The following is a 13479-nucleotide window of genomic DNA, read 5'->3' on the forward strand; positions in this document are numbered from 1 at the left end:
AACAGCTATTATGATGCTTAGGATAAGAGTGATTTGTGAATGTAATGTGTTTGCATGAGAATATATACATAGGTTGAATAACAGCTCATCAAAAGCCTGATTCTGATCACTCAACCATTTCATAAATCCATTATAACTGATACTCCAGAGATTAAAACTTACTTTTAGACTTTCTGGGAATTTGTGAGGTGAAATCCATACACCTTCCTCAGAAGTACTAACTGTAATCTAGTGGGGGAGCTGAACAAAAAGGCCAGCTGTATCGTTGCTACCCATTCAAGAGGCATCCTCAAGTCATTATGCTGGCAACAGGTGAGAGATCCGGAGCCTGTATAATGGTGCGTCTGTCTGCTGGGCGTAGTCCACCAGGAACATCTGTAGCCCTATTCTGAGAGAGGTAGTGAGACAGAGAGGCAAATTACAAAGTCCTGCAGCTTGCTGACTGTATACCAGTCTAATAACTAAGGCCCGTCTGCAACGGGCAACCCAGGGTGCAACTGGATGGCAAGTGGATGCACAAGCAGACACTACGCAGAAAACCTGAGTGTGGTAAGATAGCAGAGGGTTGCCCAGGAATGCACTACGAGGACATCTTGAAGGTATATTTGACTAAAAGCGAGTTACTATAAAGCTGTGAAATTGGGAGCACCAAAATGAAGAAAGATGTTGGCCTCTCAGAACAGAAACAGCAGCGCTTACTGTCAGGTACTTAGTGCTGCTGTTGATTAAGTAGTAAAAAGGGCTTATCACACCTAGGTTTAGATGTACCCTGCACATCTAAATAGCTTGACTTATTCCCGTGAACCCACAAATACAGAAAACTAACAACTACATGATAATGAATTAGCTAATAACCAATATAATTATATCTCAAATATGGAATGTTGTTATAGTGGGGAAAATTGGAAACAGTTTCAAGTGACATAAACAGCACAGAAAAATACAAACATTAATCAGTTGGCTGAAGGAAGTTTAACTGGCCCAGTTTTTAGGGGTATATGAACAATCAGCACTGAGAGAAGTGGTAAGACAGGATGACGAAGTTGCGTATAGCTCAGAAGTGTACACTGCATGTTTGCTGTAACTGTGTGAAAGCGTTCCACTTCAGTGTAAGACAGGACAATTTGAATTACCAAGCATCTCAGTACGGTTATCCTAAAAACAAATTTCAGCGGCAATTAATGAACACATTCCACTTAAAATGTACATTCTTATGACACACAAAGCAGTTCATTAAAAAATCCTCCACTAAGGTTTTCATCTGTATGATGAAGGAAGAAATGTTTATTCTGACTCTTGCAAGAGTATTTTGCATTTGAATTTTTAAGCAATGTAAAATTTACAGTTAGACTTATTTGAAAATGAACACTAACAAGATCACACTTATTTTGGATTACAACTACGGGCTTGATTGTTAATGAAAATAAGGCACACAGATACAAAATGGCATTGATTTGCTATTATTTAAGTTTTATTCTGTATCTAGGTTATTTTTAGTCTGCGGAAAGGGAAGAATTGGAAGTATTATGTTGAGCATTTATGAACTATACAAAATAACTGTAGACAACTGGTGCCATAATCATGCAGTCCTCTCAAAACATCTTTCAGAGGACTTTTCCTCTTGTATTTTTCAGATATTTCCATTAGTGATCCATCTTTCAGAAGTAATGAATCGTCATGGATGTCATTTGCACCCTTTTATATCCGGCATAAGACCCATATCAAACTACAGTTTCAGCCTCTGTCGCCAGACGGTATCCTGTTTTACACTGCACAGCATCTGGGTACTCAGTCAGGTAAGGATATTCCAGCTTGCTGGCATCATACACCCAGGTACTTTTTTGAAAAAGAAAGGCAGTACTTCGAAGCGATTCAGGCATTCAGTCTTTGTAACTAACTCATTGTCCATGGTGACTGGGTTTTGAACTGTGAATAATCAAGTTTATAAGAAAAAACATGCATAACAAAATTTTGGATTAGTCCAAAGCCAGTATTTAATTAAATGGTTCAAGAAACCATTTTCCCCTGAAAAGTAACTGCAGCCAGCTTTGCAACAGACATTTACTGTTCCTGATACTGCTCCCGCAGTTTCAGTGCAGCTATGCTAGAATTCACAGTCTGAGGGTTTGGCCCAGTCTTCTAAAGTGACCAAGAATAAAGTAGTATAAAAACTGATCAAACAAGTTAAGCGAAAGTGAACAGTCTATGAGAGAGCTAATGAGGTTCATCAGAAGTTTAACTTTTTATTATGTAATGCTGAAAAGCTTGCTGGTGCAGCATGCAAAACGTAAAAGTTCTGCATTTGCCAGATATGCAGAGTGAAAAACAAATCTAAACAAAACATTTCTAGTATTTATAAAAGTATTTTAAATTTTACTGACTTAACATTCCTAAGACCTCATGGCAAGAAAACATAATTTGCCAACCCATGTAAATACATTTTAAAATTTAGTCTTTAAGGGTGTACATTTTTTGTAATTACTTTATTAACATACTTCACCTTTATATTGCATTTATGTGGTGTCTTGCACATTTTTAAACAGAAGCATTACATACCATTCATAACATGATCTTTGAGCAAATTTTCCACTTGTGTTAAGTAGTACTTTATGCAAAAACGGGCCTTTGTGTGACAAAAAAATCACTTAAATATTTATCATGTATTTTTACATTCCTTTGTTCAAAGCCTAAAGCTTTGAGACATTTCGATAAACATACTCAGCCACGCATGCATATAAACACCCATATGCCAAATTTACCAGCTTCTTATCCTGTACGCAGCTGTTTTAACAGGCTGCTGTTCGGTAAGACCGATAATACTTCATACACTGCTGGCACCTCCTGTTTGCCTTATTCTAATTACAACCACATACAGAGAAGCAGCTTCAAAGAAAAATATACGGAACATCTGTAATACAAATACATTTATTTGCAAAGAACTCTGCCTTCTACAATGAATCATTTATACTTCTATCACTTGCAGGCCAAATCCTGAGATTCTCAGTGAATAGTTCTCTCTTGTATAAACTAAAGCATTACATGGGTCATGAAAAATAGAAGAGAAAAAAGGATCTCTCTCAAAAGAATAGTCAGAAGCCATGGAAGCAGCTGGCATATAAAGAAATTAAATATCTCTTTGAAAGCATCAAAGAGAGTGCTAAGTCTGTTTAGCTTGGGCCAGGAGTGACGTAGCATGAGCATGCCCTCGTTCTATTGCCATTCATTAATGTTTAGTTTGCACAGGAAAGAATACTTTCTTTTAATCACTTTCTTTCTAGAATCACATTAATTTCATTTCAAATCAAAAAACATCTTCTATAGGGTAATTTAATTTCTTTATAAATATCCTACTCCCATTTTCACTGTCCTGAAATTTTGAAAGATTTAGGAAAAGCTAATCATCTAGCTCTTTATATTTGCCTTCATATAATCCTGTCAAATCCAGGCAGAATTAGGCTGCTGAAAGCCTCAGAAGTATTCTTAGCAGCCAGCAGATGTGAAAGAGCTTTCTGTTGGGGATTAGTTTAGAAAGCACTTTATACAAAGCCTTTTCTTCTACACAGTTATGTAAGATTTAATAAATTGATTGCCCAAACCACAGGACATTTTTTTTCCTAAAATTCCTTTTTAATAGGAAATAATTAGAACATTTTTTTTCCTCACTAGGCAATGCTGGTTTTTTTAGAAGAAATGAGCTCTGACTATGCTAATTTAGCAATGATACTGAGCTGTAGCATTTCACAGTGGCAGTTATACATTGGCTTGGCTTGTCACCCATGTAAACACTGCAGTGGGACTTTCCCTTCGGGGGCATGCCCCATCAAAAAACCCTCCCATCCTTAAGAAAAAAAAAAAAATCTTTAGTAGGTGAAGAAATATAAACATGAGACTTGTGTTGAAACATTTCCTTCTTGCTTGGTCTTTTCCAAAGAACGTTACATGCATTTCTAGAGAGGGTGGGCCGGTGGCTGGTCTCCTTACTCAAAAGTTGGTATGCTGGTGCCAGCCTCCACTCCTCTAACACTGTGATAACTTCAGTACCCACAGTTATACACCTGAGAAAATGGCATAACATGGAAAACTTCCTATGCATCTTTATCTGTTAGCAGAATTTCCTATAACTCTGAGAGTCGTCAGTTTTCTTGCTTTGTCAGCCGTTTCTGAATGTGTGTCATGACTTCAGGTCTGGTAGTATTAACTTCTGCAGCTCCTAAGAAAATAATTTCCAAAGTCTGGCAAAATTTTAAGTGGCTAGCTATATTAATAATAAGCTGGGGGGGGGGGAACAACAACAACCAACAAGTGAGCTGTGTATGTATATTTTAGTTTGGAAACTTGCAGACAGAAAGACAGGGGGGCTTTTTTCCCCCTCTTTGATTACCTGTTTTATGCCAATGCAGCAAAAATGTGGGAGATCCAGAGAGTTGTATGCACTGCTTCCGAGCAAGGCCTCTGCAAATGATACAGCACTCTTGTGGGTTCCAGCAGAGTGTCGGCAGAAGGCCAGCCCACTGCACATTTTCTCAAGTGCAGCGTATCCTATTTCCACCAATGAGTGTGTGAAAGCCCTGTTGAATAAATAGCCTTTAATTCAGTCAGGGTTTGCTGGATGCCCATCAACTACATGAACAATGTATAATTCAGTCCATTTACATAGAGACTACTCCGTGTACTTGAAGGCCTGGGCGCTTTGGGTCAAAGGCAGTAAGGCAGAAAAACGACTTTTTCATTGAGTCATAGCATTACTGAAGCTTTATATTTGTTTGTGAAGGTGGAATACGCTGTAAACTGCACTACTGCAGAGTTCAGGCCAGGGTGATGGAAAGGTTTGTTCCCTGACGAGATGATAAAGAACAGTTACGCTGAGTGACTAAGGAGGAGGTCAGGTTGATAAACAGAATGGGATGACTCACGCTAAATTTAATACCCAGCATTTGCAACACCCGTGCTCTGTCTCTAACAGGATTACATTACCTATCTGGTCTGAAAAAACCTCAAAACTGTAACTCCTGGTATTTAAGGCATTTCAGTTTAAAAACCTAAAGCATGAAAATAAGAGATAGCCAGTACAGGCGTGTGATGTCTGCATGGCTTTCTAAGACATCGTTTATGGTGCAAGCTGAATCATGGGATTGGACTAAAATCCTTTGGAAATATTCAGAATTTCTAGAATGCCCATAAGGGAGGGGTGTTGGTTTCCTAATAAGAAACAAACTGATTATCCACCCACTTTTGGAAGAGAAACTTAGGAGTGGTTAAGTCTTCTCTCTTGGCAGCCTTGTTTCGTTAGCTGACGGGGCATCGTGTCTGCTTTGTTACTAGTTTGGGGATCATTTGTATGGGCTAAATTAACAGCATAGGAAGAGGAACTGCCAGCTGCCTGTGTGACAGAACAGTCACCCCCCTGGTCCTGAAATCTGTTGCATATGAAGTGTTGTTGCTACCCATTTGCCATTGGCAAGCAAGTGTTTGCAAAAGGCTGGCAAGTCAAGGTTGCTCAAGGAAGGTGGCTCCTTCTAGCTGCCGAAATATGCCAGGGTGGCCGTGGTGACTAAAGGAAGCAGAAAAAGTTTTTTTTCCAAGAGAAACAGCATTTTTGGAAGGTGAGAATGAATGTTCTAACCTACAAATAGGTAACTGCCCATCCCTTCTAGATGCGTGAGAATCACTCTGTCTGCAGGGTTGTTCTGGATCTTAACTATGCCCTTCTGCTCTGGGATGGTGCTCCAAGTAGAAGCTGGAATCCACTTCTTGCCACAGTGATTTTCTTACATGTTTGAGAAATTTACAGGCTTGGCTTCATACCTAGTCTCAGTCTTGCATAAGCTGTTAAGATGTGGCTCCATACACGGAGGAGAATGATTTTGTAATAATCCATGTAAGCATATCCATGGGTAGCCCCTATAATTGTGCATTAGAGGAGTTGGCTACAGTTGTCACTAGATAAAAGACCAGGTTACAACAGCTACTGGTCAGTTAGGTTCTTTCTCATGTGGGGACCACATCACCTTATTTGGCCATAGAGTACAGCCACTCAGCTGGAGGCTGACATGGCTATTTCAACCCCTACTAGACAAGAAAAGTTCTGCTCCTGGACAAATACACAGGGTCACAGCATGAGAGGACGTGATTTGGGTCCATGGAAAATCATGCAGGATAGCAGGGTGAAAGGAAAACTGTGAAGTACAGGATGATGAAAAAGGGAAGAATGAAAGCCATGTGAACCGAGTTCAGCAAAGCAGGAAAGAGCAGTGAGCAAAGATACATCTGGAGCTATGATGGTTATAGGATGCATCGTACCAACAAGATGCAGTAATACTATTGGAGACACAGGCACTTCATTATAGTGGCTTAAAGAGGTTAACTTAGGAGTGAAGATGAGCATATAGTGAAACCAACCTATGGTAAGGGAGTTCCCGTTCATTCCCTGGGAATGATTCCTGTGAATGTTACTGCTTATGAGAGTATGAGGTCCAAATGTTCCCTCTGCCACTAAGACAGTGCCAATGATCAATAAATGTTTCTGAAAAAGAAGGTGGAAGGGGACAGGGTGGGGGAAGGGGGATGCTACCTGGATACCACAACGGTAGACACTGACAAGGTGGCCTTGAGCTAGAGGAAGGAAAGGCGAGGTAGAAGCAACAGAAGGCATAGACTGAAGCCAGCAAACATAGATCCAGAGATGCCATCTTAGGGCTTCAAAGTGGCTGAAGGAACCAAGACCACGGGAGTTCTGTAACCAGGAAAGCACCGCCTAGAGCTCTTGAGGCACCGACCCTGCAGAAGCTGCTGAAGTGCTGAGCTCATCAAAGCCTCTCTCCCCAGCAGAATATCACAGCATAGAGGCTTCTGCTTAGTAACACAGGATGAGAAAAAGAACAAGCATCAGATGCCATATGAGTCTTTGTAAAGGAACCTGCACCTTTGGTAGTCCAGGAACTAATCAGTGAGTTTTGAGCAAGCAGGCAGCCTTTAGAGACACTTGCATCTCTGAATCGCTGGGGCCGTGACAATGGCACCAAAAAGGTGACTGCCACTGACTAGAAGACTGTATCCACTGCTGCCAAAGTTACTTAAAAGGATGTTCTGGAAGCTCCTTTGGCCTTAAAAACGAGTGGGAAATCCTTCTTATTGTCAATCTGCAATGAAATGTAGGAATAAATGCAGGTACTCTAGCAGGTAACAAAGGCTTTGCCTTACACGCATACACACAGAGCACAAGGCTGTAGAGTGTAGACTTTGAGGCACTGTTGGGCAGAGACCCTGAAAGAGAAACATTAAAAATACCATCCAGGATACCCTCCCTGCCCATGGCCTGTCAGCCTATGATCCTCTGACATTGTATTCAGTCCTCCTAGGAAATACATCGGCACCACAGAGTCACACAGAATCACAGAATGGCAGGGGCTGGAAGGGACCTCCGGAGATCATCTAGTCCAACCTCCCTGCTAAAGCAGGTTCACCTAGACAGATTTGATAGTGACAGCAATAGCTGCAGAGATCTTTGCCCAACACAGCTGTGTAGATTTAACACTGTTGCATTTGTTACGCGTGGTGATGCTTCTGGCAGGAACAGGACCCTGTAACATGGGAGTGCAGCATTCCTCACGTGCATTTCCAACTGTACAAAGCTTTGACACATTATGATGTAGAGGACTTTCCTGTAGTAACATAAAAACATGGTGACCTGATACTGCTTACGCATGACCCCATCTCGAGATGGGGATATAGAGACACGCCTGCATGTCTAGATAAAGGCTGAACATGAAAGGGCATTGTCACCATTTGGGAGAATTTAAAACTGGACGGTGTGACTGTAACCAGCTTGCTTACAGACTTACATGCTTATTCAGAGCAGTAGCAAGCTGAAAATGTTTGTGATGCATTCAGAATCCATCCTAAGTCATATAAGCAGGTGTCCTGGATAATCCCGATCTCACAGTAGTAGTCGGATGTACCTATGGGCAACTCTTCATTAATTCCCAGTTTTAGGAACTGACTGCTCAGGACAGAGTTAATTTGGTTTCTGGGAATGCTGACATCTGGTATGGGAGCAGGAGAGACTTGTGCACATTCATTAGGAAAACCTGAAAATTAAAAGTGATAAAGAAAATTTGGTACCTGTTTTGGAGCACTGGCTTCTACTACGGAATAAAGACAACCCACCCTGAGGTGGAGCAACTCTGACCTTCAGTCATTTGGTGAAAACCCTGAACTAGGATTTGCAAGTAAAGGTGCTATTGTAAATCCAGAATAGTTCCTTCCTTGAGACACCACCTGCTACAAAATCCCTTTCCCCTCAGAAGGCAAGGAAACAATCTTTTAGCATTTGGGCTATAAAAGCCCCATCTTTTTATTTTGCTGAAACAGGGAAGATGTCAGGGGCAGGAAGGTGCATGAGAACAGAACTGAATGCTGTAAGCACTGAAGATGTCATTCAACACCGGGGTCTTGCCATGTTGCAGTTTCAAGCCACAGCTAAGCTACAATAGCCTATTTCTAAAGAAGATTCAGCCTTATTGAGATGTTGCCTTACAGTTCCTTGCACACCATCCAACGGATTGGGCAAAGGCTTGTGGTGCACAGTAAAATAAAGACTATGAGAGCCTACCTCAGAAGCTTCTTCGCTTTTTTTGTGACACTACTGATGGTGATAAATAATCCATATGAGATGAGATGCTAACCTGAAAAGCCAGAAGCAAAGTTGTGTGTCCTGTGTGTAGGCTGTATTTTCTAGAAAGCAGGGACCAGCTATAAAGTCTAGTTCTGGAAAAACTGAGGCCATCATCTCCTTCATGCTTAACAAAAGCAAACTTTGTCAGAAAGGTCTTTTCCCCCAGTTAGGGTCGTATCAGACAGGTCTGAGTAATGCTCAGGACAGGTCTGAGTAATGCTCAGACTGAAACAGTGGAAAATACCTTGCTTCATGGTCTTCCATACTGAGACTGCCTAGAAGAGAAATTCAGTAAGAATGGCATTTGTTTAAAACAGTGATGCAATTCCTATGATGGCATAGGCCTGCACAGGCTTCAGCTGTGCAGCTCAATCGAGGCAGATTGAGGTCCCTTGTTGAAAATGTCACTGGTTGCTACAGTAAAGAGGAACAAAGACAAGCCTGTAATTTGCTTTCACTTTGAGAGGAAGTTTCATGGACACTGAGCACACAGCACCTTACATTAGAGTCCTAAAATGTCTTCAGCTGGTTGTCCCTGAGTAGCACCTATGACATGATAACTTTCATGGAGAAATACTGAGCTGAACCCTGGGATCAACACTCAGATCATAAAATATACCTCAACACTCGGCCGTTCTCACCAAAGACTAAAATTGCAAGTCCTCTGTGGAAAGAGAGGATCTAAGCAGGGGAGTAAGAAAGTGCCTTGAGCGCCTCAAGGAGAGCTGGAATGGGGAAGTTTCATTTTTTTGTTTACAACAAGCAGAAAAGAAAGCTACTCTAATTTGAAGAGACACCTCGAATCTGTGCTAGAACACAATGCAGAGTACTCAGCCATAACCTCTCTTTACACTGCAAACAACAGATGAGGTAACACAGATTTGTTCTCACAATAAGGCTAAGTAAGACTCCAAACTCACTTGCAAGTACATTAGCAAGAGTCATCATTAAGCTTGAGTCAGAAGCACTATGACTAACTGCTGAAACTGTGCCCGCTTTTTCCTAGACATCACTGAAGCACTGCTCAATAATGTCATCTCCGACAGACCACTGTCAAATGTGCAAAGCTACCAAAAACCTTCCCTGCAGGCCAGGAAGCCTTGGAGAACTTCCAGCTTCTCCAGCTTTTGATTACAAGGCAGATGAGCAAGCAACCCTGGTCAGATGTTTTCCTTCTTCCTAGACAGCAAAGAATGAGTACTCATGTCCTTACACAAGTCTACATGTCTGGGTAGGAGAGGGGGCTGAGGGCTGCCAAAGAGGTAATTCCGGAAGTTTTTCTGATCCTCCTTTCTTACCCTAGGATTGAGGTCCTGATAAAAGAAATAGATAAGCAGGTTATGTCCGTTGCTCAAACAAACAAGATGCGCGCATTCAGACTATGCACTGAAAAAATAAGCAAGCTCAAAGCCAAGGAAGAGAAACCATGAGTGAAGAGAATTATATTCATTTTCTGGGAAGAGCAGAAACAAACAACGCACTCAAAAAGAACACTAAACACAGGGAGGTAAAGCAGATCATCGCTGCGGGAACCAGCAAGCTAGAAGGAAGCGTTCTGCCATTGCTGGGCTGGAGCTGAGAGAAGGGAGAGCTGCCTTCTCACTCCTCCACGGGTGTCTGGGGCAGGGAAGGTGAAGCACGAAGCATGTGCTCTGCAGCCGCTAATACAACTGAAACATCTCCACCCTGCCTGAATGGGAACCTGAACAACTGCTGAGAAGAGAAATATAAATTTAGTAACTTTCACAAGCCTCCAGTCAGTTAAGCCATTCGTTTTTGACTTCACTGAAGGCAATGTAATTCAAGGATTAGAAATACTCAAAAATTAAACCCCCAAGAAAGCACACTTCATTCTTCTACTAACAGGTCCATCCTTAAGAATGCTGAATCTTTAAGGCAATTGTACTTTCCAAATTTAAAACTATTTCGTCGTTAGTAAAATACTCCATGAAAACAAGTTTTACTGGTAACTATCAGGAGAGGAAGCTTACATTCAAATTTAACAAACATACTGGTCAATTTAGTAGGTAAACTTACTTTAAAAAAAACCAACAATGTCATGCCTACTATTTCCAAAATCAACACATAGAAAAGTTAAATTGCACAGGCAAACATCAAGAAGTTTGAAAACGTGACTGTCATTTGCAAACTCTTCTGCTGTGCTCTTCCGCCTCCCTGCCACGCTCCCGATAGACCCTCTCTCTGCCCTTAGATACCTTCCTTCCAGCTCCCGGTTCCTAACCTTTCCCAGCTTTTCTTCTTCGTGTTTGTAAGTACAGTTTGAAGTGGTACTCGCTCTCCTTTTGTATTCCTGTGAGGCCAGGAACACTGATAGTACAAGATAACTGCCTCCCCATATATCCTGTCACAGAAGCCTCCAGAAGAACAATTTGGTAAAAAGTGTATCTGTGGCTACAGCTGTTAAACCCAAAACATCCCCACTGCAAAAAGCAGCTTCAGGGAAAGCAGAGCATTTTTGGTACAGACAAACCTTCAGTGCATTGAACTGACAAATCCATCAAGCCTTTATTCAGCATATAGAAATGGAGAATATTCCGGCATTTGTAACTTGGCCAAAACTTGATTCTTTTTCACAGGAACACCAAATCACATTCCCTGAATGCCAAAGTGATCCTGTTTCCTCCTACCTATTATCTAGTCTCTGCACCAACACAGAGCAGGTTGGGCTTTTCACTTTAAAGCAAACACGAGCCGAGTTTCCAATAATGAAAAAAAAAACAAAACCAAAACCAATCCAGGCCATGAGAAGCTCATCAAGGAACATTTAGATATGAAGATGGGAGGAGGCTACTGAAAGTCAGTTACTGACCTGGGGAAGTGCAGGCGTGACAGCATCATGATTATGAATACACTGTTCTTCTGTGTGCTGCCTCTTTTAAAAAGTAACTAACTGGTTTATACTCTTTTCCTACAGGTGACTTTCTATGTATATCGTTAGTAAGTGGATTTGTACAGTTACGCTACAATCTTGGAGACCAGACAGTCATCCTACAGACCCTTCAGAAGGTCCACACAAACGGGAATACATGGCATTCACTCAAAGCGGGAAGAGTTGGTAACGAAGGCTACCTGGACCTGGATGGCATCAACGTAACTCAAAAGGCTCGTCCTGGAATGAATGCGCTGGACGCGCACACGGATTTTTTTGTTGGAGGGGTGTCCTCCTTAAACCTTGTTAATTCAATGGCAGTAGAAAACGAACCCACAGGTTTCACTGGTTGTATACGAGAAACTGTAATAAACAGCAGGGAACTGAAGCTTACCGTGACTGACCCCAAAGGCGGAGCCAACGTCGGTGACTGTGACGGAACAGTTTGTGGGTACACGGTGTGCAAAAACAATGGAACATGTCAAGTTGAAAACGCAGGCTTTTCTTGTTCCTGCCCACAAGAGTGGATAGGGAACACATGCGAGCAGTCCATTCACTGTTCAGAAAACAGGTGTGGGTCTGAAGCTCTCTGTATTCCTCAGCCGACTTCGTTTTTGTATATCTGTGTATGCGCGCTAGGCTGGTCAGGTCAGTACTGCGACAGCAAAATCAAATTTTTTATAGCAAAGTTTGTCGGCAACTCCTACATCAAATACACAGATCCTTACTATGGAAAGAGAGACCTCCGGTATAGCCGCATTTCTTTAAATTTTACTACCAATCAAACTGAAGGCTTAATAGCGTGGATGGGAAAAGGTGAAGATGAGGATAACGATTTCCTTGCCATTGGTCTTGCCAATGGAACATTAAAAGTTGTGATTAATCTCGGAGAAAGAATCTCCGTTCCTCTAATTCATAGCAAACACTCCACCTGTTGTGATGAAAGATGGCATTTCGTTACCGTGGTTCAAAACCAAACTTGTATTAAGGTGTATCTTGATGAGGAGCTAATTCTTTTTGAAGATATTGATCCACAGAGAAAATACACTGCTTTAAACTACGGTGGCATTTGTTATTTTGGTGGGTTTGAAACTGGCAGGAAAGTCAATATAGTCACTACAGGGCTTTTTCAGAAGGAATTCATTGGTAAAATTAAAGATGTCGTGCTCTTCCAGGATTCTAAGAAGGTTCAGCTAATGAAAGGAGAAGGGTATAATGTCTACGATGGAAATTAATTGAAAAACTGTTTAAGACTCTTTAAAAGCAATGGATTTCCTTTTCCTCCTGTTTCTTGTGTTAGCTGGCAGTGTAAGACTCAGGAACCAACATAAGAAAGCACTTAATGAAATTGTCCCTAGCTCCTTTTTTTAATGTTGAGTATTAATAGCGTATCTAAAACGCCATCAGATGTTTTACTCATAAAACTACTTACATGTACTCTTTGGTATTTACTTTAAAATAATAGAAAAGTCTGCAGTTTCTTTCTTTAACTGTGCTGGAAATAGCTTTGTAGACAAATAGGTAGTAATTAGCTTATGAAGCCAACCATCACTCCAGCATTAATTGTTTTGATGCTTTATGAGAACAGACAACTTACCTGTTTTTCTTTAATTGTGCTGGAAATAGCTTTGTAGACAAATAGATAGTAATTAGCTTATGAAGCCAACTGTCACTCCAGCATTAATTGTTTGATGCTTTATGAGAACAGACAACTTACCTGTTTCTCCAGAACTCTTAAATTTTATTATAATGCAGAGTTTCTGTTTTCTAATTTCATAATATTAAGGTCAAGTGTACAAACTGAAATTGGGGGAGGGAAGAAAAGGTGTACTTGGGGCAAAAGTGCAGGTTTATTGTAATGAGAATTGTTGAAATCATATCATCTGTAATTACATTTTAAGCCCGCAAAGGTGAT

The 13479-nt window shown here is 41.1% G+C and overlaps 1 protein-coding gene across 1 annotated transcript in view; it reads left to right on the top strand.

Moving 5' to 3' along the window:
* The window catches only part of EYS (eyes shut homolog), a 904272-nt gene extending 891175 nt beyond the window's left edge, over positions 1 to 13097 (top strand). Inside the window, exons 46-47 of the mRNA XM_035895612.1 lie at positions 1635 to 1796; positions 11610 to 13097. Of these exons, the coding sequence (XP_035751505.1) occupies positions 1635 to 1796; positions 11610 to 12799 (1352 nt within the window). The 3' untranslated portion in view covers positions 12800 to 13097. The remainder of the gene's footprint in view (positions 1 to 1634; positions 1797 to 11609) is intronic.
* Positions 13098 to 13479: the final 382 nt, after the last annotated feature.

This window comes from Egretta garzetta, unplaced genomic scaffold (genome assembly GCF_000687185.1).
Source record: "Egretta garzetta isolate BGI_Z169 unplaced genomic scaffold, ASM68718v1 scaffold55, whole genome shotgun sequence".
Taxonomy (NCBI): Eukaryota; Metazoa; Chordata; class Aves; order Pelecaniformes; family Ardeidae; genus Egretta; species Egretta garzetta.